Consider the following 25691-nt stretch of genomic DNA (forward strand, 5'->3'; position numbering starts at 1 on the left):
GTGGTACTGCTAAATTTGATAAATGGTCAGTAGAAAGGTTCACTTTAAAAAATTGATATAGTACTCAGTAGAAATACAATCTGAGCTGCTGCCAACTTTTGACACACGAAATCTTTGCAGAACTAACAGCAGTTGGAGCCAAACATAAGACAGGGTGAAGTGATTACTGTATATTCACTAGTACATATACTTTATATTAATAGTGTATGTTTTTTGTGCGCTGTTGCTGCATTTGGCAGTGTGATAAAAGTGTTTGCTTAAAGTGTTACTTACATACTGCAGTTTGAACCTGTCTCCCCTTAGTATAACACGTTTCACTTCAACATAATGCATAGTTACAAATGATTTGCTAAAGACGTGATTTGTCAAATACAAGCCGTGATCAAAGTGCTGCAGCTCTGATCAGAAAACACGTCACGGTCTGATATTAATGTGCACGCTTGCTGCCACATTAGTATTTTAGTCTCGTGACAAGTCTTTTGTGTTGGAAAACATCCATACCTTATATAGAAATAAAAATTGTCATCACAGTTCACGCTGAACACCATGAGCCTGTCCAGGCTGCGGCATCAGCTGGATACCTAACAAGACAAGAGAGGAAAAACACCAGTTACATCTTTCTCCAGGAAAAACGTCAACATACATCTAAAAATGTGATATAAATAAGTACTGTATTCAGACCTAATAGCTGCTGCTTTGATAGTTTGCAACTGGTGAACATGTGTTAACTGTAAAGAGATCCTTTTGAATTTGTCTCATAAATCATATGACAGTAAAGGACTCTGTTTGTTATTAGCCTGTTATTAGCCCAGCTAGGGTTCTCTTGCAAACCCTCTGTGCGCAGATGATTTCATTGTACAACGCCAATTCCAAAAAAGTTGGGACGCTGTGTAAAATCTACATAAAAAGAGAATGCAATGATTTGCAACTCTCATAAACCCGTATTTTATTCACAATAGAAAATAGAAAACATATTAAATGTTTAAATTGAGAAAATGGACCACTAAGAAAAAAAGGACATTTTGAAATTGATGGCAGCAACACATCTCAAAAAACTTGGGGCAGGGCCATTTTTACCATGGTGTAAATATCCTCTTCTTTTAACAACACTTAACATCTGGGTACTGAGGAGACCAGCTGCTGGAGTTTTGGGCATAGATGTATAGTAACTAAGTAGAACTACTTCACTACTGTACTTAAGTACCGAAAGGCGGTATCTGTACTTTCCTAGAGTAGAATTTTTTTCTCCTACTTCCACTTTTACTTCACTACATTTTTTCGATGATTTCAATACTTCTACTCCGATATTATTTTTTTTGTGCTGCATAGTTACTCGTTACTATTATAAAAATTACCACTGCCAGAACAGTAGATGGCAGGTTTCATGAAGCTCAAAAAAATGTGTATTATCAGCGCATACGGAAATAAATGCTACTGTATGCATGAAAAAAAACTGCATTTGAAATAATAAAAAACAATATGTTCAAACTTTTGACTTCTTTCTTTAACCACTTAACGACCAGCCACGTAGATCTACGTCGGCTGACTTTGAGTGGTTATACCGGGATGATGCCTCTAGCTAGAGGCATCATCCCGGTACCGTTGTTTGAAGCCGGCGGTCGGCTTTCCGTCGGTAACGATCGATGCGGCTCGGGAGCCGCTCGATCGTTACCCGGGGGGCGGGAGGGGACATCCCCCCCCTTCCGCCGCCTTCCGCGGCTTTGCTCAGGGCTCCCGTCCCACCAGGAGCCCCGAGCACCCAGCCGGCACGTCCGCCGGCTGGATGGAGTCCCGATGAATGCCGGAAACGGCATCGATCGGGTCTCCGATGACGTAACCCGGAGGCGGCGTCCATGACGTCACATCCGGGTTACTGTGCCGCAAAAGGCGGCAGATTTAAAAAACGGCTGTATGAAAAAATGCCGTTTTCGGCGTTTTGCATACAGGGAAGTGTAGTGGAGGGGTCTAGGGTCTTTTAGACCCTCGATCCCTCCATAAAGTGTACCTGTCACACATATTGCTGTCACAAGGGATGTTTACATTGCTTGTGACAGCAATAAAAGTGATCAGATTTTTTTTTTTTTAAAAAAACCTGTAATAAAGTTAAAAAAAAAGAAAAAATAAATAGGAAAAAAAAAAAAAAAATTTAGCCGCCCCCGTCACCGTTAGCTCGCGCACAAAAAAAAACGTATACGCAAGTCGAGCCGCAAATGAAATCGCTGTTCAAACCACACATGTGAGGTATCGCCGCAATCGCCAGAGCGTGGGCAATAATTTAAAAAAAAGAGCTACACTCTAACTCAAAACTGGTAACCGTTAAATAAATTTAAAGTGTCGCAGATTGAGATCTCTATTGATCGTAGTTTGTCGCCATCCCACGGGGGGGCGCAATTTTAAACCGTAACATGTTTGGTATCTATTTACTCGGCGTGACATGTTCTTTCACAATATACAAAAAAAATGGGCTAACTTTACTGTTTAGTATTTTTTAAAATTAGTGAAATGTGATTTTTCAAATTTTTTCCAAAAAAATGGCGTTTTAAAGACCGCTGCGCAAATACCGCGTGACAAAAAATTTTGCAATGACCGACATTTTATTCTCCAGAGTCTTTGCTAAAAAAATATATATAATGTTTGGGGGTTCTAAGTAATTTTCTAGGAAAAAATACTGGTTTTAACTTGTGAACAAAAAGTGTCCGAAATAGGGCTGGGGGTAAAGTGGTTAATAACTACATAACACAGTACTTGTACTTTTACTTTCAGTACTTGAGTAGCATTTTTTTTTTCAAAACTATTGGTACTTTTACTTTCAGTACTTGAGTAGCAAAATGAAAAAAAAAACTACTTGCAATACTTAAGTACAAAAAATGTTGAATACTTTAGTACTTCTACTCAAGTCACTTTTTGATTGAGCACTTCCACTTCTACTCAAGTCACTTTTTGATCGAGCACTTGTACTTTTACTCAAGTATGGGTTTCGAGTACTTTATACAACTCTGGTTTTGGGAGAGTAATGTTGTCCCTTTCTTGCCTGAGCATATGCTGCTCTAAAACCTGGATATATCTTTCAGTATCGATGGTGCCTTTCCAGATGTACAATCTGCCCATCCCATACCTCCAGAAATGCAGGCTTTGGATGGAACTGAGTGGCGATAACAGGCCGGAAGGTTCCTCTCTTCTTAAGTCCGGAAGACGCGACACCCATGGTTGCCAAAAAAATGTAAAATGCAGGTTTGGGTTTGTAGGATTTACCTGATTACAGGAGTGCTACACACTCTTGTGGGGAAATTATAGCCATTGGTGCTAGGCGTCTTTGTCTTAGGGCAAGATTATGGGTCAGGCCTGACTTTACTGAGAACAGTAGACTTGCTACAACAAAACAATGTCATATATTGCAGTTTACCAGTTCTTAGATGTGATGGTTGCATTCTTTTTCTTTTTTTAAGACCCTTTTCCCTTTATTTTCACCTTATGATCTGCCCAGTAAGTCTGTCTAGGGAAAGAAGCCAATTTACCAAAGGCAAATTGACTGTGCACTTTGCAAAGTGCAGTTGCTCCAGAGCTTAGAAAAAGAACAAACGTTCTGCTGACTTCCATCATCCAATCATGTGAAAGCAAAAATGCGTTTTTTTTTTTGTTTTTAATACTTAATACTTTGAAATATTTGCATCATGACTGCATCTCTTCATACTATATTGGGCTTACGTTGTAAGGTTTAGGCAGTACAAAGTCATTGTATATAATATTGGAACTATCTTGTATAGCTGTTAATTCTGGAGTCCACTAAGAGCAAGCACCACTTGGCGTATACTGTTCTGTTCCCATGTAAAGATTTCAGTGAATCACTATCTCCAAACCACAGTCCAGTATTACCACTAGCCCTGGATGATCAAGATCTCCAGAGAGAATATAAAGAACGTAACATGATGTTACTAACAGTCTGCACAGAAATAAACTGGTAATAAAACACTTATAAGGAACATCCATCTTGGGAGATGCATGACGCTCTCCTGAAATTCTAGTTATCTGGCTGTTAGGTTGATCTCCTGCTTTCAGTACTGTTTGTGGCAATGACTCAGAACAGCTATACAAATAAGGATTCCCAATTTTTCTTTGACTTTCCTAATCCACATATTTGTTCCAGCTCAAACTGTATTGAAGCCAGTGGGGTTAATTTACTAAAGGCAAATAGACTATGCACTTTGAAAGTGCGGTTGCACTCGTTTTCCTCAGAACTCATTAATGGTGGTAAAGCTCTGCTAATTACATTTGTCAATCATGTGCAAGCAAAATTGTTTTTTTTTTTTTTTGTTTTTTTTAATTTCCTTGCACTTGGGTATTCTTTACAAAGTAAAGCTTTGGGAGAATTTTCTTGCAGTGCTTTCTGCAAGCCTCAGGGTCCACAAGCTGTTGTTTTTGGCTGTCACATTGAAAAGGAATGTGAATTGGACTGGATTTCTGCTTAGCCAACATACTTGTGCATCATGTTGCTGACTGTCTATAACACATTTTCAGGTGAGTTTGGTAGAATGTATTGTATACTTAGCTGTGTGTCTAGAGTAGAACTGCAAGCGGACTAGTCCAACAGTTTGCTATGGTGTTGGCTCTAGGTCTAGTAAAACAGTTTTCCAGTTTTTCCATCCCCAACCTTTGTGACATCTGATATTGCTAGTGCAATACCAAGCCTTGCAGGTTGATTGGGTTGGGGGAACAGAAGTTAAAGGCATTTAGGATGAAAGGGCAAGTATGAATCTGACCCTATTTACTTGCAGGTTCTCTGTCTGAACAGCATTCCATTTTTTAGAAGAAAGCACTGCTTTATTGTACATTAGAAAACTGGTGTTGAAGTGAAAAGTTGTGGAACTTTGGCTAAGATTTAATTTTGCCCCTGCCCAGAACCAAGTATTGGACTCCCCATAAACTCACTGTAATATATATATATATATATATATATATATATATATATATATATATATACATATATATATATATATCACCTATATGTTTATCTTTGCTGCTGAGGAACATTTGAAGTCAGAACTTTGAAGAGACAACAAAGGCCAAAGTTCTTAGCTAGCCTATTTTATGCGTCATTGTGTTCTTAAATACACTGAGGAAAGAATGACAGTCCAGTTGACTATTAACCCAGAGAGTTCAGGTGTAGACATTGGGGTAATGTTTCAATATTACGATTCCATAATCCTTTTTTAAAATGTGTTTTTTTTTTTTTTTTCCATAATTTTCATCCAGTGTCCTCAGTTGTTCAAATAGCAAACAAATCATTGTGAGCATTCACTTCCATACTATCACACATTTATCCAACATGTCGAAAAAAGGGACAGAGGAAAAGTATTTATTTTCCTAGGAAATAGTTTGTTTTGTTTTGTGTGATGATATAACCTGTAGAAAAAAACATCTGACAATCACAATTAGTGTTGAGCGAACACGGACTGTATTATTCGTGTTCGTACCGAATAATTGGATTTTTTGTACCCGAACACGGACACGGACACTTTACTGTATGTTCGGGTAAAAATCCGTGTTCGGTCGTTTTATTTCCGGGTTTTGCATGCTTTGGCGCTCTTTTCATGGCGGGCTTTCAACAGCCAATCAACAATCGTTTAACTGGTGTGCCTTAAGCCATCCCAGCCATGCCTGCAAATGTCTCAGTAGCTGTGATTGGCCGTCTGAAGCATGTGACCAAGTCTTTATAAGTTCGAGGCAGCCGCAGCGGCGTCATTATGCTGCTTATATCAGGGACAGAGCACACATCAACGTGCTGGCTGCTGATTAGGGAAAGATAGGCAGGAAAAAACCATTTGTGTCCGGATAGAATTGAGGGACAGGTCGGAGTGTTTAGGCAGGGCGAGTTGTAGGCATTTTAGGGATAGAGTCTGCTGAATTATAGGGTCAGTGTCTTCTACAAACTACAATCGATATTGCTGTGTGGGGGGTGGGGTCTGCACTCAATCCTGATCTACGATCTCTTCTCAATCCTGTTAGGGACAGAGTCTGCTGAATTTTAGGGAAACTGTGTTCTACAAACTACAATCGATATTGCTGTGTGGTGTGGGATTGGAGATAGGCAGGTGTCAGTGATCCACATCCATTTTTCTGTGTGTGAGCTGCAGTGAACACAATCTTTTTGGGCTGCAGTGAACACAATCTTTTTGGGCTGCAGTGAACACAATCTTTTTGGGCTGCAGTGAACACAATCTTTTTGGGCTGCAGTGAACACAATCTTTTTGGGGTGCAGTGAACAAAATCTTTTTGGGGTGCAGTGAACACAATCCTTTTTGGTGTGCAGTGAACACAATCTTTGTGGGGTGCAGTGAACAAAATCCTTTGTGGGGTGCAGTGAACACAATCTTTTTGGGGTGCAGTGAACAAAATCCTTTTTGGGGTGCAGTGAACAACATCCTTTTTGGGGTGCAGTGAACACAATCTTTTTGGGGTGCAGTGAACAAAATCCTTTGTGGGGTGCAGTGAACACAATCTTTTTGGGGTGCAGTGAACACAATCTTTTTGGGGTGGAGTGAACAACATCCTTTTTGGGGTGCAGTGAACAAAATCCTTTTTGGGGTGCAGTGAACAAAATCATTTTTGGGGTGCAGTGAACACAATCTTTTTGGGGTGCAGTGAACACAATCTTTGTGGGGTGCAGTGAACACAATCTTTTTGGGGTGGAGTGAACAACATCCTTTTTGGGGTGCAGTGAACAACATCCTTTTTGGGGTGCAGTGAACACAATCTTTTTGGGGTGCAGTGAACACAATCTTTGTGGGGTACAGTGAACAGAATCTTTGTGGGGTGCAGTGAACACAATCTTTGGGGGGTACAGTGAACACAATCTTTGTGAGGTGCAGTGAACACAATCTTTGTGGGGTGCAGTGAACACAATCATTGTGGGGTGCAGTGAACTCAATCTTTGTGGGGTACAGTGAACACAATCTCATACTTCTGAAGGTTTGAGGGTGCTGCCTGTTCCATACTCCCCCTACTCCTCATCTAGCCTTTTAGGGGTACAAACAATAGTAATTGGGGCCTAGTGTGGTTGTGTACGTGTGATATACATACACTTTTTTGGGATCATATTTTCTATTCCGCTATTTAATCAAAAACCTTTGGGGATCAGTTAAATTGGGGGATAGTCTGTGTTGGTACGTGTGAGAGAGATCCACCTTTCCAAGTTGTTGGGGTTCATCTCATACTTCTGAAGGTTTGAGGGTGCTGCCTGTTCCATACTCCCCCTACTCCTAGCCTTTTAGGGGTACAAACAATAGTAATTGGGGCCTAGTGTGGTTGTGTACGTGTGATATACATACACTTTTTTGGGATCATATTTTCTATTCCGCTATTTAATCAAAAACCTTTGGGGATCAGTTAAATTGGGGGATAGTCTGTGTTGGTACGTGTGAGAGAGATCCACCTTTCCAAGTTGTTGGGGTTCATCTCATACTTCTGAAGGTTTGAGGGTGCTGCCTGTTCCATACTCCCCCTACTCCTAGCCTTTTAGGGGTACAAACAATAGTAATTGGGGCCTAGTGTGGTTGTGTACGTGTGATATACATACACTTTTTTGGGATCATATTTTCTATTCCGCTATTTAATCAAAAACCTTTGGGGATCAGTTAAATTGGGGGATAGTCTGTGTTGGTACGTGTGAGAGAGATCCACCTTTCCAAGTTGTTGGGGTTCATCTCATACTTCTGAAGGTTTGAGGGTGCTGCCTGTTCCATACTCCCCCTACTCCTAGCCTTTTAGGGGTACAAACAATAGTAATTGGGGCCTAGTGTGGTTGTGTACGTGTGATATACATACACTTTTTTGGGATCATATTTTCTATTCCGCTATTTAATCAAAAACCTTTGGGGATCAGTTAAATTGGGGGATAGTCTGTGTTGGTACGTGTGAGAGAGATCCACCTTTCCAAGTTGTTGGGGTTCATCTCATACTTCTGAAGGTTTGAGGGTGCTGCCTGTTCCATACTCCCCCTACTCCTAGCCTTTTAGGGGTACAAACAATAGTAATTGGGGCCTAGTGTGGTTGTGTACGTGTGATATACATACACTTTTTTGGGATCATATTTTCTATTCCGCTATTTAATCAAAAACCTTTGGGGATCAGTTAAATTGGGGGATAGTCTGTGTTGGTACGTGTGAGAGAGATCCACCTTTCCAAGTTGTTGGGGTTCATCTCATACTTCTGAAGGTTTGAGGGTGCTGCCTGTTCCATACTCCCCCTACTCCTAGCCTTTTAGGGGTACAAACAATAGTAATTGGGGCCTAGTGTGGTTGTGTACGTGTGATATACATACACTTTTTTGGGATCATATTTTCTATTCCGCTATTTAATCAAAAACCTTTGGGGATCAGTTAAATTGGGGGATAGTCTGTGTTGGTACGTGTGAGAGAGATCCACCTTTCCAAGTTGTTGGGGTTCATCTCATACTTCTGAAGGTTTGAGGGTGCTGCCTGTTCCATACTCCCCCTACTCCTAGCCTTTTAGGGGTACAAACAATAGTAATTGGGGCCTAGTGTGGTTGTGTACGTGTGATATACATACACTTTTTTGGGATCATATTTTCTATTCCGCTATTTAATCAAAAACCTTTGGGGATCAGTTAAATTGGGGGATAGTCTGTGTTGGTACGTGTGAGAGAGATCCACCTTTCCAAGTTGTTGGGGTTCATCTCATACTTCTGAAGGTTTGAGGGTGCTGCCTGTTCCATACCCCCCCTACTCCTCATCTAGCCTTTTAGGGGTACAAACAATAGTAATTGGGGCCTAGTGTGGTTGTGTACGTGCGAGATACATACACTTTTTTTGATCATATTTCCTATTCCGCTATTCAATAAAAACCTTTGAGGATCAATTGAATTGCGGGATAGTCTGTGTCGGTACGTGTGAGAGAGATCCACCTTTCCAAGTTGTTGGGGTTCATCTCATACTTCTGAAGGTTTGAGGGTGCTGCCTGTTCCATACCCCCCCTACTCCTCATCTAGCCTTTTAGGGGTACAAACAATAGTAATTGGGGCCTAGTGTGGTTGTGTACGTGCGAGATACATACACTTTTTTTGATCATATTTCCTATTCCGCTATTCAATAAAAACCTTTGAGGATCAATTGAATTGCGGGATAGTCTGTGTCGGTACGTGTGAGAGAGATCCACCTTTCCAAGTTGTTGGGGTTCATCTCATACTTCTGAAGGTTTGAGGGTGCTGCCTGTTCCATACTCCCCCTACTCCTCATCTAGCCTTTTAGGGGTACAAACAATAGTAATTGGGGCCTAGTGTGGTTGTGTACGTGCGAGATACATACACTTTTTTTGATCATATTTCCTATTCCGCTATTCAATAAAAACCTTTGAGGATCAATTGAATTGCGGGATAGTCTGTGTCGGTACGTGTGAGAGAGATCCACCTTTCCAAGTTGTTGGGGTTCATCTCATACTTCTGAAGGTTTGAGGGTGCTGCCTGTTCCATACCCCCCCTACTCCTCATCTAGCCTTTTAGGGGTACAAACAATAGTAATTGGGGCCTAGTGTGGTTGTGTACGTGCGAGATACATACACTTTTTTTGATCATATTTCCTATTCCGCTATTCAATAAAAACCTTTGAGGATCAATTGAATTGCGGGATAGTCTGTGTCGGTACGTGTGAGAGAGATCCACCTTTCCAAGTTGTTGGGGTTCATCTCATACTTCTGAAGGTTTGAGGGTGCTGCCTGTTCCATACCCCCCCTACTCCTCAACTAGCCTTTTAGGGGTACAAACAATAGTAATTGGGGCCTAGTGTGGTTGTGTACGTGCGAGATACATACACTTTTTTTGATCATATTTCCTATTCCGCTATTCAATAAAAACCTTTGAGGATCAATTGAATTGCGGGATAGTCTGTGTCGGTACGTGTGAGAGAGATCCACCTTTCCAAGTTGTTGGGGTTCATCTCATACTTCTGAAGGTTTGAGGGTGCTGCCTGTTCCATACTCCCCCTACTCCTCATCTAGCCTTTTAGGGGTACAAACAATAGTAATTGGGGCCTAGTGTGGTTGTGTACGTGCGAGATACATACACTTTTTTTGATCATATTTCCTATTCCGCTATTCAATAAAAACCTTTGAGGATCAATTGAATTGCGGGATAGTCTGTGTCGGTACGTGTGAGAGAGATCCACCTTTCCAAGTTGTTGGGGTTCATCTCATACTTCTGAAGGTTTGAGGGTGCTGCCTGTTCCATACCCCCCCTACTCCTCATCTAGCCTTTTAGGGGTACAAACAATAGTAATTGGGGCCTAGTGTGGTTGTGTACGTGCGAGATACATACACTTTTTTTGATCATATTTCCTATTCCGCTATTCAATAAAAACCTTTGAGGATCAATTGAATTGCGGGATAGTCTGTGTCGGTACGTGTGAGAGAGATCCACCTTTCCAAGTTGTTGGGGTTCATCTCATACTTCTGAAGGTTTGAGGGTGCTGCCTGTTCCATACTCCCCCTACTCCTCATCTAGCCTTTTAGGGGTACAAACAATAGTAATTGGGGCCTAGTGTGGTTGTGTACGTGTGATATACATACACTTTTTTTGGATCATATTTTCTATTCCGCTATTCAATAAAAACCTTTCTAGGGCAAGATCTTAAATTACAGAAATATGAGGAGACCGTCAAATAAGGGCCGTGGCCTGGGTCGTGGTGCTGCTGGTAGAGCTCCTGTTGCAAGGAGAGGACATGGTCGATCTGTGCCAGCTACACGCACAAGTGAAACACCTTCCTCAAGTGTGAGTAGGCGACAGAACCTGCATCAGTATTTGGTAGGGCATCAAACGCCCCTAGAAGTGATGAGGCCAGAACAAGTTGAGGCGATAGTAGATTGGTTTGCTGCTGACAGTGCCTCCAGTTCCTTCACATTGTCTCCCACCCAGTCTACTGCAGAAAGGTCAGAGTTGGCACCTGCAGCCAATGTCCAACCGTCTTTCACCTCACCCCCTTGCAAATCAGGCCAGCAGTCTGAGCCCCAAGCCATACAGCAGTCTCTTATTCTTTTTGAGGACTCTGTCAGCAGGGTTTCCCAGGGCCATCCACCTAGCCCTGCCCCAGAAGTGGAAGAGATTGAGTGCAGCGATGCCCAACCACTTATTTCTCAAGATGAGTACATGCAAGGATCATCGCAGCACGTCTCCGATGATGACGAAACGCAGGTGCCAACTGCTGCGGCGTTCAGCATTGTGGAGACCGACAAGGAGGGCAGGGGTGAAGACTGGGTGGAAGATGATGTGGAGGACGATGAGGTCCTCGACCCCACATGGAATGAACGTCATGCAGGTGACCTGAGTAGTTTGGAGGAAGAGGCGGTGGTCGCACAGAGCCACCAGCACAGCAGAAGAGGGAGCAGGGTGCAGAAGCGGAGCGGCCGTGCCCTAGACACTACGCCCGCTACTGCCCAACGCAGCAAGGGAACGAGCGCACCAAAGTGAGCTCAAAGGAGTTCTCTAGCGTGGAAGTTCTTTAGAAAATGTGCTGATGACAGGACACGAGTGGTTTGCACCCTGTGCAATCAGAGCTTGAAGCGAGGCATGAACCTTCTCAACCTGAGCACAACCTGCATGATCAGGCATCTAAGTGCAAAGCACGAGCTGCAGTGGAGTACACACCTTCAAAACCAAGAAACGTCTCTGGCTCATCCTGCTTCCTCTTCTGCTGCAGTCTCGGCCGCTCCAGCCACATCTGTAGTGATACCGGCACCTGCCACCCCGCAAACAGACGATCTGTCAGCAACACCACCACCTGGGTCACCAACAACCATCTCCACAATGTCCCGTGGAAGCGTTCAGCTTTCCATCTCCCAAACACTTGAGAGGAAGAGGAAGTACCCCCCTACCCACCCGCGATCCCTGGCCCTGAATGCCAGCATTTCAAAATTATTGGCCTTTGAAATGCTGTCATTCCGTCTGGTGGAGACGCACAGTTTTAAAAACCTTATGTCGGTGGCTGTCCCACAGTACGTCGTGCCCAGCCGCCACTACTTTTCCAGGCAAGCCATCCCTTCCCTGCACAACCAAGTGGGGGAAAATATCAGGTGTGCACTGCGCAACGCCATCTGTGCCAAGGTCCACCTAACTACGGATACGTGGACCAGTAAGCACGGTCAGGGGCGTTATATCTCCCTAACGGCACACTGGGTAAATGCAGTGGCGGATGGGCCTGAGGCGGATAGCAATTTGGCGCATGTCCTTCCACCACCGAGGATTGCAGGGCGCTTCAGTTTGCCTCCTGTTCGTAACTCCTCCTACTCCGCTTCCTCATCCTCTACCGCCTCCTCATCCGGACAGCGTAACACCTTCACCACCAACTTCAGCACGGCCAGGGGTAAACGACAGCAGGCAGTTTTACAACTTGCCTGTTTGGGGGACAAACCACACACCGCGCAGGAGTTGTGGAGGAGCATGGAACAGCAGACAAATGAGTGGTTGCTGCCAGCGAGCCTCAAGCCCGGCCTGGTGGTGTGTGATAACGGGCGAAATCTCATAGCAGCTCTGGGCCTAGCCGGTTTGACGCACATCCCTTGCCTGGCGCATGTGCTGAATTTGGTGGTGCAGAGGTTCCTTAAAAACTACCCCGATATGTCAGAGCTGCTGCAGAAAGTGCGGGCCGTTTGTGCGCACTTTCGGCGTTCTCACCCTGCTGCTGCTCGCCTGGCAGCGCTGCAGCGTAACTTCGGCCTTCCCGCTCACCGCCTCATATGTGACGTGCCCACAAGGTGGAACTCCACCTTGCACATGCTGGAAAGACTGTGCGAGCAGCAGCAGGCCATAGTGGAGTTTCAGCTGCAGCACGCACGCGTGAGTCGCTCTGCGGAACAGCACCACTTCACCACCAATAACTGGGCCTCCATGCGAGACCTGTGTGCCTTGTTGCGCTGTTTTGAGTACTCCACCAACATGGCCAGTGGCAATGACGCCGTTCTCAGCTTAACTATCCCACTTCTATGCCTCCTTGAAAAAACAATTCGGGCGATGATGGAAGAGGATGTGGCACAGGATGAGGAGGAGGAGGAGGATGAAGAGGTAACATTTCCAAGGCTTTCAGGGCAGTCATTCGCAAGGGGCTCCGAGGGTGGGTTCCTGCACACGCAAACGCCAGGGACGCAATTGTCCAGCAGGGGCACAGTTCTGGAGGATGAGGAGGATGAGGAGGAGGAGGAGCTGGAGGAGGAGATGGAACCATGTTCACAGCAGGGTGGCACCCAGGCCAGCTCATGGCCATCACTGGTGCGTGGCTGGGGGGATACAGAGGACACGGACGATACACCTCCCACAGAGGACAGCCTTTCGTCGCCTCTGGGCAGCCTGGCACACATGAGCGATTACATGCTGCAGTGTCTCCACAACGACCGCCGAGTTGCCCACATTCTAACTTGTGCTGATTACTGGGTGGCCACGCTGCTGGATCCCCGTTACAAGGACAACGTACCGTCCTTAATTCACTCACTGGAGCGCGATCGCAAGATGCGCGAGTACAAGCGCACGCTGGTAGACGCCATGCTGCTGGCATTCCCATCTGACAGCGGGGCCACAGTGGAAGCACAAGGCAGAGGAGGAGGAGGAGGAGGTCGCCAACGCAACCAGGGCACCGCCAGCACCTCAGAAGGCAGGGTTAGCATGGCCGAAATGTGGAAAAGCTTTGTCAGCACGCCACAACAAACAGCAGCACCAGCAGCTCAGATGGAACGTCTTAGCAGGAGGCAGCATTTTACCAACATGGTGGAGCAGTATGTGTGCACACGCCTACATGTAGTGAATGACGGGTCTGCCCCCTTCAACTTCTGGGTCTCCAAATTGGGCACATGGCCTGAGCTTGCCCTTTACGCCTTGGAGGTGCTGGCGTGCCCTGCAGCCAGTGTATTATCTGAACGGGTATTTAGCACGGCTGGGGGCGTTATAACAGACAAGCGCAGCCGCCTGTCCAGAGACAATGTGGACAAGCTCACGTTCATTAAAATGAACCAGGCATGGATCCCACGGGACTTTTCCGTACCTTATGCAGAATAGCAATGGATACCGACCTTACCCACCCATTGTTCCATTTTTCTCTTTCTCACTCTTTTGGGGTGTACCCTCATTTAAAATTTTTGAAAAGAAGCAGTGTTGGCTACCTCGTCCTCCTCCTCAGGGCCAGATTAATGTAGGGGCTATTGGAGCTGCAGCTCCAGGCCCCTACCTTTTATATAGGCCCCGGGTTGGCCATATTCACTGTTACCGCTCTTCTGTCACTTGTAAACACAGAAGTCTGGCTTCTATGCTCGCTTCCCCAGGCAGCACCCTCAGAACCTCCCCACACAGCGTGAAGGCCGGACAAGGAGGGACAGTTGGCGATGCATGGATGTGTTTATGGGCTTCAGAGACAGCATCCCATGTTGAATTAGGCATGCATGGCTGCACCCTTCCTCCTCTGGGTGCATGGCAAGGCACGGCCCTTAAGGCCCTTCAAAATCCTCAGCACCAAGCCCATGATGCTGTTAATCCAGCCCTGGTCCTCCTCCACCGCCGCTTCCACCTACACCGCCCATAGGTGTGCGCAGCCTATTGCATTAAGGTGTGCACCCCAAAGTTGAAATACACATGCATGTGTTTGCCAGCAGGGAGAGTAATGTATCGGGGCCATGTACCTGTAGGCAAGGAGAAATAGAGCAGAGCAGGTCCCAGGGAGATCTTTCCCATCTCCTCACTGGCAATGCTATGTGCCCTAGGTGATTAGGGTGTGCCCAGGCACACCCAGCACACCCTGTGCGCACGCCTATGTCACCGCCACATCCACCACCACCTCAACCTCCCTCCTACTCCATATGGGCCTCGTCCTTCAGAGATGAAGAAGAACATTGTTTTATTTTTCTGTTTTTTTTTTGTTGTTTTAAGTTATTTCCCTATCCACATTTGTTTGCAGAGCACTTGCCATGCTCTTAATTACGTTTTGCTGCCATTTGCAGCACTCTAGCCCTTTCCTTTGGTGTTTTAGAGCCATTTTAGTGCCTTAAAGTTCGGGTCCCCATTGACTTCAATGGGGTTCGGTGTCCGGGAAAAGTTCGGTAAAAGTCCGGGACACGGACCCGGACTTTTTTTTAAAGTTCGGCCGAACCCGTCGAACACGGACATCTAGGTGTTCGCTCAACCCTAATCACAATGAGATGTCTACCACTTTTTGGAAAGACATAAAAGGAGAAGCTAGGAAAACACTTTTATGAAGAAAGGAAATAATCCCAAAATGGAATACGTAGCATACACAAAAGGGTTGATTTACTATAGAAATAAAAAATCAAGTCAATCTTGTTTCCTTCACACATGACGGGGTATTCAAAGTGAACAGTTATTCCTTTTTCATTAGGCAAAGTGAACATCCTCTGGGTTCACACTGGTGCCATTTGGATGCGGGTTTCCAACTCGCATGTCAGGAGACTGTGACTGGCTCTCAGCGGAGCCGGTTCACACAGCTCCGGGACAGCTGCAAAGCGGTTTGCAGAAGGGTCCTGTGCATCTGCTGGCCCATTTCAGGTCCAAATTCAGCCAAAAATGTGGAACAAATTTGGAACCTGGCATGGTGAACAGGGATGCGCTGGACCCCCTGCTGCGAGCTGCTCTGCACACAGTGTGAGCCCAGCTTTAGGTCTTTCAAAGACATGAGTGCAGATCTAGACATGCCTGGAGCTTGGAGGAAATGATGAGCATAGTTGGAGGGGAGGAGTGAAGGGGCTTCACTTCCAGACTGGAGATCATAGGGGAAACGTCCCTTCCGCCCACCCTGTTGATGTCATTTTCTGTCATTCTGCTAAGGAGGTTGAACATTGGCTGTTGGGGTCCTTAACGAGGGTCCAAAACATGGTGTCGAATGATAAAATGGTGTGACCCATCTTAGGTATGGAGTCCTATGGTTGGTCTGGTTCAGTCTAGACCGACCGGGTAGTGTAAGGTGGTAGGGGTCTGTGGTCCTTTAGGATAGTCCTCGAGGCAGTGTTTTGGCAGCTGGGGACAGAACCTAACTTAATGGTACCACAGACTCCAAAGTTGTGGGAGATGTTATTGTCAAGGATCTACAATCATTCTTTGATCTGGATTGGTTTGACTGTTTTATGTTTTTTGTTATTTATGGTTTTGTTTAATAAAAGGCCGAACCGGCCAATAATTCCAATGCTGAGTTAGTGTTGTCATTTAAACGCAAACAGGGTGGTGTTGGGTACTGATCCAGGTAATATGGTTAAACAGGTGGGACCTGAACTACCCTAATCAAGAGTCTTGACTTCACCTGCCCTTGTTTCAGATAAGTGACTTAAAGTATTGAAATAATTAGAATAATAGGACTATGGATAATAGAATAATATGATCAGCGTTGTTCATGCCATTTGAGGCAGCTACATCAGGCAGCACTCATGGAATGAACTGTGGGGGTTGGCACTGAGGCTAGAGTGTCCATGCTCACATAGGCAGTTACAAGAGTTTAGAAGCAGAAAAAAAAACACTTGAGGTTCTGAATAGCGGCGTTTGGGCTGAAAAAATGCGAGTTGACGCTACACACATTTATGCGCATTCGCCTGTTAATGCATTCTAATGGCCAAAATAAATTATTATTCTGGCCAAAAAATGCTTGTATGCCAAATGGGTGAACATGCATAAAAGTGTGTGAACCTGCCTAAACATGCATACAAAAAAGCAGCTTTTAATGTGTTTTTTTTTCTGCTGCTTTCCCCCTTTAAGTGTCAAGGCATCTAAAAGAATACAGTGTGCAGGTGGCCTATCATGTAAAATAACTGTGCTACTTATACTGTTTTTGAGTAGAAATGTATCCTATTGTCACACGACTCATAACCCTTAGCTGTCTGGTGGATACAGTGATACAGCATCCCTTACTTCTTGTTGTAATATACAGAATGTACTAATGTGCAGCAAACTTTAAACAAGCTTCAGCATGCTTTTTCCTCAGCAATGTGGTGAGTGTGCATACAGGCCATGGCAATAGAGTGCATTACTTATTGTTTTCTCTGAAAAATTTGTGCCTGCTAATTCCAGATCATTCTGAAGCTCTCCACAAGTGGTCCTTGGCCCTTCGACAACTCTTCTGATAATTCTTTTCACTCCTCTGTTAGAAACCATGTTAGGAGCACTTGATCGTGGCCGGTTTACGGTGAATTGATATTCTTTCCATTTCGGGATTATGGCCCCAACAGTGCTCACTGGGACATTCAGAAGTATAGAAATCCTTCAGAAACCAATGCCATCCGTATGTTTTGCAACAATAAGGTTGCAAAGGTCTTGAAAGAGTTCTATGAGAGTACCTATCATAAGATTTTTTTTGTGTGACACCTTGGTAATGAGACACCTATTTATAGGCCATCAGTTGAGACTGAAACCAGCTGATATTGTTTTGCACTGACAAGGGGCAGGATTGCTTTCTAATTACTGATAGATTTCAGCTGGTGTCTTGGCTTTCCATGCCTTTTTGCACCTTCCTTCCATTTTATTACACATAACTTAGTTTGTGAATGTATTTGTTTTGTTTTCTTTTTATGTTTGAATAGCATGGGTTGCTGTCGACGTGGTGAAAATTTCATGTCAATAGCACCTTTAGAAATATATTTACCTAGAAAAATGGTGACGTGTTCAATATTTATTTTACCTGCTATAAAATAATGGGTGAGGTTTCAGAAAAAGGCCAGTGCTGGAACCATGGAACACACTGATCAGCATTGCTGTAGGCTCAAATACAGGGCCTCCCAGAAGATATGCATACCATACCAGTAATAAGGATTAATTATCTAATAACCAGATATAGAATTAAAATGGCAAGCTGAAAATATAGCATACTTGACAGGTATATTGTATGAGAACATTTTGTGTGCCATTGAGTGCACCTTTAAATAACTTACTTCCATATACCTTACATATGAAATCTTTCTGGTGTTGGGTATATACTTGATCGTTTGGCTGAACTCTAACCACTAAAGCAGAATATTTTTCTTTCCTACAGGTGTAAAGGTGCATCACACTATGGCCTTACCAAAGAGCGTAAAAGACGTTCACAGGATGGTTCCCCAGACTGCAGCTCTTCATTAGACTTAACCATAGCAGCAGTGTCGCCTGAACTATCAGCTGCTTCTGCAGCTGCAGCCTTAGTAAATGACGATGCAGGTCAGGACAACCCTGTATATAGCTCACCCACAGGAGACAGCCATCTGGGAAGCGGATCTGAAGAACACTTCAGAATAAACCGGAATAGGAGTAAGTCATGATCACCTTTCTTCATTGCTTTTAATATCAACGCTATCACAGCTGCCATGTCCTATTAACATGTATTTACAATGCTATTAATTAGGCTTTAAATGAAACCTGCTTCATATCAAAGGTGTCTTAAAGAAAATGTTCAGTATCTGCAAATATTTCTAGATTTGTATTTGAAATTGATCAGATTGATGTAAATATTCCCAACTATGTGTGTTAATGTCTTTAAAAACCTTGTTTCTATAAATTGTTTGCAATTATGTATGTACATAGGAGCAGCCATGATGTTGCATTACATATGCAGGCTCTGCTTGCTGCCTTGCAGCATTACTATTCTTCCTATGTATGTCTATGGGGTTACAACAAACAAAAATAGAAAATGCACTGTGGTAACTACTAGTTATAATAAACACAGCTGCTGGCAACCAATAGCAAGACAAGCTAAATAAACATACTTCTATGGGGTTAATTTACTAAAACCTGAGATTTCAAAACCCGGTGCAGCTGTGCATGGTAGCCAATCAGCTTCTAACTCTAGTTTGTTTAGCTTTGACAAAAAAAACCTGGAAGTTGATTGGTTTCTTTGCAGAGCTGCACCAGATTTTGCACACTTCAGTTTTAGTAAACTCACCATTAAGGGTCTAATTATAAATGTTTTTTACCAAGGATTCACACATTTTCTCGTTGGATCCAATTAGAAATATGTATGCATCAAGTTGTGTGAATCTTGTGTGAAAACATCTCTAAATAAACCCCTATAAGTCATCTGATCCCAAGCCCCCTGTGTTCGCACATTTTGTACGCAAATCAGCCTACCGCAATAGTTACTCAAAACATTTGCTTTTTGAAAATAGACTATCATTTCTCTTTAAATAAACTATGGTAGCCAGTTTATGTTTTTAATTGAAGAAAATAGTAAAAAAAAATCCCCACCCTGCTGTAAATGAGTTCTTCTTCAGCAAGGGAAAAGTTAGAGATGGATCAGTGCCCTATTCAGCTCTAAGCCCATATAGTACAGCAGTGATTACTACAGACAGCGAATATGGACTGACTAGGTACTCCACCTTGATTAAAGGGACAATTTGTACATTAAACCTCACTAGCACCTGGGCCTGTATGTCTGTATCTTATCGCTGCCTGCACATAAGAATAATATAACATTTCAGATGATCTATGCTCATCGCAAATTGAATAGGCTGTATTAACTTTTCATAACATATTTTGCTACATCTATATGCCAGTATCTTCTACTACAACCTTTCTCAACCAGGGTTCTATAGAACCCTATGGTTCTTCCAGGAGTTTCTAGGGATTTCTAGAGCAATGGGCCATTTCTGCCTCTCATATAAGTTCGACACTGACACCATTAGTCTTTTTTAGCTATCTGGAAGGGGGGTTCCTCCTAATGACCACAAATGTAAGGTACATTCTTCCCAGTGACCATCACGCTAATCTACTGTGAACTGTAGATTTAGTAATTATGAGCAGGGATTCCTTGAGCCTGGAGAGTTATTTCAAGGGTTTCTCCATGTTAAAAAGGTGGAGAGAAGCTGTTTTGGTTATGCTCTCAGCTTGTCATGTGCAGTAGCACCAGTAGCTGTCTGACTGGTTTCTCCTGTTGCATTGATTTTTTAAAAAAAAAAAAATCAGTTTCTGCATTGCATTTAGTAGGCTCTGTGACACTGGGATATTGTATCATGTGCAACAATTTTTTGAAAGTGGACCTGAACTCAGACTGTGAAGATTTGCTATGTTAAAGGGAACATCTAGAAGTATTAATATGTCCAAGTAGTAGATCCAAAGACAGGGTATAGTGTTGGGTTCAATAATGAATTGTTACAGTTAACGCTGCCAGTTGCTACAGGGAGAGTTAGGTGCAGGAAGATGTCTCCTCAAATTGTGTTATGGGGCATCATGTTTTGTAGTAATAGGAAAGAGGAAATATGAATCGGCGCTAATTCGTGAGGGAGCAAAGGCCCACTCAACTGACAGCACTGCCTAGAGCGGCTCCCGGAACAACAGAGGCGGAGGAAAGTAGAGCAGAGCGTCATGCGGTCTCTGTCTCTGTGGTTTCCGTGTGATGCTCTGCTCTGCTTTCCTCCATCTCTGTTGTTTCGGGAGCCACTCTACGCAGCGCTGTCAGTTGAGTGGCCTTTGCTCACTCAGGAATTAGCGCCGATTCATATTTCCTCTTACGTATTCAGTTGTGGTGACACTACACAATGGGCTGCTTTTCCTACAGATTATCCACCTGTTTATTTATTTGGATTTATACTTATACTTTATATATACACCCCACATGTCTCATACCCCATTAGTAGCGCATTTGGGCTTCCTATTTTCTGTTTTGTAGTAATGCCCCTGACTGGAAAGCTGCTGCATATTACATGGCATACTATACATTACATATATGATGTTCTTGGGTTTAGATGTACGGTAATTTTAGTTTGGAATTTTCTTCAGTTTCATATACACAGAGTACCCTAAAAGAAATACTTAAGTCATCTTTTTTTCTTTGCAGGTCGTAATTTTGAGCGTTCCACAGTCAGGAGTCTGTCTTTTAAAAAGCTAAACCGAGCACTCAGTGTCCTTCGAAGAACAAAAAGTGGAAGTGCCGTCATACACTCTGCAGACAGAGAACGAGCAAGCCTGCAAAATGCAAATATCACAGAAGATTGTATAGGTTTGAACCATTGTTTTCTATGTTTATTATCAAGTCAGATATATGAATAATAAAAACAACATAAAAAGGAGCTTATCAATGAAGTTGTCTGAACAGAGAAGCAATTATGTTCCCTATTTAAGCAAATTAGCTACATTTAATTTTTCAATCTCATCACTATTAATCTGCCCCAGAAAGATGACACTGTGAGAGCACAGTTACACCATAGAACACTTGAAGTGTGAGAATTTAAATGCATCGCTTTCTGCATTGCTTTGCTTTTCACCTGCAAATAAAAGGCTTCTCCGCCAGTGTGAACAAGCATCCAAAGATAATCTCTACATAATATTGTAATGTTCAGAAGTACAGGCAGCAACTTGATATATTTCATATTTTTTAGGCATTTGTACCTTGGTATCCAGTTTATGTGAGTTTTCACAGCCTTGTTGGCTGATTGCAAGCATTTTTTCTAATGAAGTTCTAAAGAACTCTTAATGCCCATGGCTAGGGAACATATATTTTTTATTAATAGCATTCTGTTATGATAATATACACTGCCTGGCAAAAAAAAAAAAAAAGTCGCCACCAAAAAAAAAAAGGTCACACACGTTGGACCGCCTTTAGCTTTGATTACTGCACACATTTGCTGTGGCATTGTTTTGAAAAGCTTCTGCAATGTCACAAGATATATATTTCCGTCCAGTGTTGCATTCATTTTTCACCAAGATCTTGTATTGATGATGGGAGAGTCGGACCACTGTGCAAAGCCTTCTCCAGCACATCCCAAAGATTCTCAATGGGGCTAAGTTCTGGGCTCTGTGGTGGCCAATCCATGTGTGAAAATGATGTCTCATTCTCCCTGAACCCCTCTCACAATTTGAGCCTGATGAATCCTGGCATTGTCATCTTGGAATATGCCCGTGCCATCAGGGAAGAAAAAAAACAATTGATGGAATAACCTGAATAAAACAGATATGAGAGTCCAGCCACCAAAGATGGAGTCAGTACAAGGAAGACATCATCACCCCGTGCAACAGATTAGGTGTCAGCTTACCGGAAACCCTGGACCCCCTGTTAGGGTGGGTCCCATGAGCGAGTGGTAAATGAATCCAGGAAGAGGGTCCTCTATGGTGCGGATACCAATCCCAGGATGGTCTCTCCAAGGAGGGCACAGTTCCAGTGACTCAACCCGTGCAGTAGGTGAAAATACCTCAAAATCAAGAGGAAGACTCCAATGGCATAGTAAACTACTCAGCTTTATTCATATTAAAAAGACAAGCGGGCGCGTCCGCTTGTCTTCGCGCTTACCTGTGGTGTACCATTTATGCGCATTGATTTGTCATCTAAATGTGAGTTGCCATTTGCATCTTTTTAATATGAATAAAGCTGAGTAGTTTACTATGCCATTGAAGTCTTCCTCTTGATTTTGAGGGATTTTCACCTACTGCATGGGTTGAGTTACTGGAACTGTGCCCTCCTTGGAGAGACCATCCTGGGATTGGTATCAGCACTATAGAGGACCCTCTTCCTGGATTCATGTGACCCACCCTAACAGGGGGTCCAGGGTTTCCGGTAAGCTGACACCTAATCTGTTGCACGGGGTGATGATGTCTTTCTTGTACTGACTCCATCTTTGGTGGCTGGAGACTCATATCTGTTTTATTGAGGATTATCATCCGTTTAATATTTGGACTCTTACCTTTCAGTGATTTGTCCTATATTAATGATTGGCGCTGTACTTTTATTTATCTTTTCATTACCATAGTTGTATTTTTGTACTGGCTGCCTAGGTTCATTATCGTTTACCTATCCTGACTGTGACTTAAGCGCGGCCTTTTTTTCCTATTATGGAATAACCTGGTCATTCAGTATATTCAGGTAGTCAGCTGATCTCATTCTTTGGGCACATGCAGTAACTATGCAATAGGATAGCTACTGCATGCTTAGTTTAGTTAGTTGCTTAGTTAATTCCAGGTCTTTTCTGGGCAAGGCAGTGTATATATATATATATATATATATATATATATATATATATTTATTTATATATATATATATATATATATATATATATATATATATGCATTTTACTTTATTGTGAATTCAACGAAGGGCAACATAACACTTTCCCTTTTTTTGCTGCCCTCTCCAGTAGCTTATACTTACCTGCCTTTTGCAGTATATTTAGCCAAAAGCTCAGTGTGCAGAGTGTAATAGGTGAGCTGGAAGACCCCCCTGTTAAGATCACACTCTCAGATCCCATTCAAGCATCTCTGAATCATTTGGCCTGAATGAGTAAAATGCATATAATCTAGCTCAGGTCAATTCTGCTATGTTTCTTACATAGTATGATGGGCCCCTCAAATACGGACTCACATATGTTAAAATTGTAGCTGTTTTTTTAGGGTGACACACAAAGTCCAATTGCTACAATTGATATCCCAGGGTTGCTTGTGATGACCAGGCAAGCTCTAGAGCATGTGTTTTCATAGGGTGTTATAATGGGGTTTATTTTAAAAAGGCAAATAGACTCCGCACTTTGCAAGTGCAGTTGTACTCTGCAAGGGCATTTGTGCCAGAGCTTATTAAATGGGGGAAGCATTTGCATTTGATTGGGTATTCTTTGCAAAGTGAAGCTTCACCTCATTTACTAAGCGCTGGAGCATATCCCTTACAGAGTGCAACTGCACTTGCAAATTGCGCAGTCTATTTACCTTTAGTAAATCAACCCCAATGAGTGCTTTCAAAAAAAGCTCATTATCATACAAAGATTTTAGTAATTCTTTTTCTGTAGAAAATAGAGAATAAAATATTTATCCATTAGCTGAGTCAAGAAAATTATCACATTGGGTGTTATTGGCTCAGCAGTGTGTTTAAGGATCAGCAGACATCTCACCATCTGCTGTTCTCAGTGAGGCATCTGTCTGTGGGTTACCTTAGATGTACAGTGTCGGACATCTGGAGAAGGTATTTAAACCCTGTTACAGAACTTACTAGTATAAAAGAAAATGAAAGGCCCAAAATGTATTCCTGTACAGTATATGCAGTCGTGCTGCAATATTACAGTAATAAACAATGAGAGTTCAATTGGGCTTTAACATTTATGATTTAACACCGCTTTCTAATCCAGGCAGAGCGTGTTAAATGTTTTGGGTCACCTGATGTGGGTGGTCGAGCCATATATACACCCCCAGGGGTTCTGCTGCTGGCTGGATTCTTTGGAAAGCTTAATTGAAGGCCAGAATCCACAGAAAGCAAACAAAGGCCATGCTGCAAATAAATATAGCAAGAATTTCATTTATTCCAAATCTACAGTCACAATAACAGTACAATCCTTATATTTTTCAATAGTTAAATTGTGTCAAACAAGGACAGATAATAAGATTTCTGTCCCAGGAAAAAAAACACAAAGTATCTTATTGTTTTGAAGAAACACAATATAACACACATCGAAGTTCTTGGAAATACTAAAAACAAAGCAATAAGGAATCTTTCAGCTATCACAATATTATATGTGGATCACAATGATGCAATGGAGGTCCAGTTACATAGTTACATAGAGACATACATAGTAGTTGAGGTTGAACAAAGAAATCAGTCCATCCAGTTCAACCTGTACAGGTGTGTGTGTGTCAGTGGCCTGATCATTTCCCATAACCCTGAATGTTGTGATCTGTAAGATGCACGTCCAAAGGTCTTTTAAAAGTAGCCATACTCCCCGCAGCAACCACCAATTGTGGAAGAGAGTTCCACATTCTCACCGCCCTTACAGTGAAGAACCCCTTACGCAGCTTAAGGTCAAACCGCCTCTCCTCTAATCTCATCGTGTGGTCACGTGTCTTCTTCCACTCCTTGAGGCTAAATCGTTTTTTACCTATGCTGAAATCGCCATTGAGGCTATTTGTAAAATGCTATCATGTCCCCTCTCAGGCATCTCTTCTCCAAGGAGAACAAAATAAGTGCTTGTAATCGCTCCTCATAATTAAGGTCCTCCAATCCCCTTATTAGTTTAGTTGCCCTTCTTTGGACTCTTTCCAGTTTCAGCACATCCTTTCTGAGGACTAGAACTGGACAGAATACTTCAGGTGTGGCCAGACCATGGTTTTATAAAGTGTCAGGATTATAGCTTTATCTCTGGAGTATATCCCCTTCCTTATGCATGATAATATTCTGCCAGCTTTGACAGCTGCAGCTTGACATTGCATGCTATTACTTAGTCTAGTTTCAACTAGAACCCCCAAATCCTTCTCCATTCTGGATTCCCCCAGAGGTCCCCCCCCAGAGCATAATTAGTGTTTATGTTTTTTGCCCCCAAGTGTAATACCTTACACTTCTCTACATTAAATTTCATTTGCCACATAGTTGCCCACTCTGTTATTTTGTTCAGGGCATTCTGTAAGATTTCTAGATCTTGATGAGAGGTTATTACCCTGCATATCTTTGTGTCATCTGCGAAAACTGAGATTGAGCTACTGATTCCATCCTCTATGTTATTGATGAATAAACTGAACAAAATTGATCCCAGGACTGAGCCCTAGGGGACCCCATTTACCACTCCAGACCAGTCTGAGTACGCGTTATTTATCACCACCCTTTGGACACGCCATACGTTTTCTATCCAAGAACAAACCTTTAGGTCAATGCCTGCAGACCTTAGTATGTAGATTAAGCATTTGTGGGGAACTGTGTCGAATGCCTTAGAAAAATCCAGATACACCACATCCACAGGTCTCCCCCCATCTAGCTCACAGCTCACCTCCTTGTAAAATG

At 43.0% G+C, this 25691-nt stretch overlaps 1 protein-coding gene across 3 annotated transcripts in view; it reads left to right on the forward strand.

The window, feature by feature from the left end:
- The window catches only part of LNX1 (ligand of numb-protein X 1), a 282665-nt gene that overhangs the window by 141125 nt on the left and 115849 nt on the right, over positions 1–25691 (forward strand). For all 3 annotated transcript variants that reach the window (XM_082256708.1, XM_082256709.1, XM_082256710.1), the window contains 2 exons: positions 18012–18262; positions 20784–20945. In XM_082256708.1, the coding sequence (XP_082112834.1) occupies positions 18012–18262; positions 20784–20945 (413 nt within the window). The remainder of the gene's footprint in view (positions 1–18011; positions 18263–20783; positions 20946–25691) is intronic.

This window comes from Pelophylax lessonae, assembly GCF_965119305.1.
Source record: "Pelophylax lessonae genome assembly, chromosome: 1".
Lineage (NCBI taxonomy): Eukaryota > Metazoa > Chordata > Amphibia > Anura > Ranidae > Pelophylax > Pelophylax lessonae.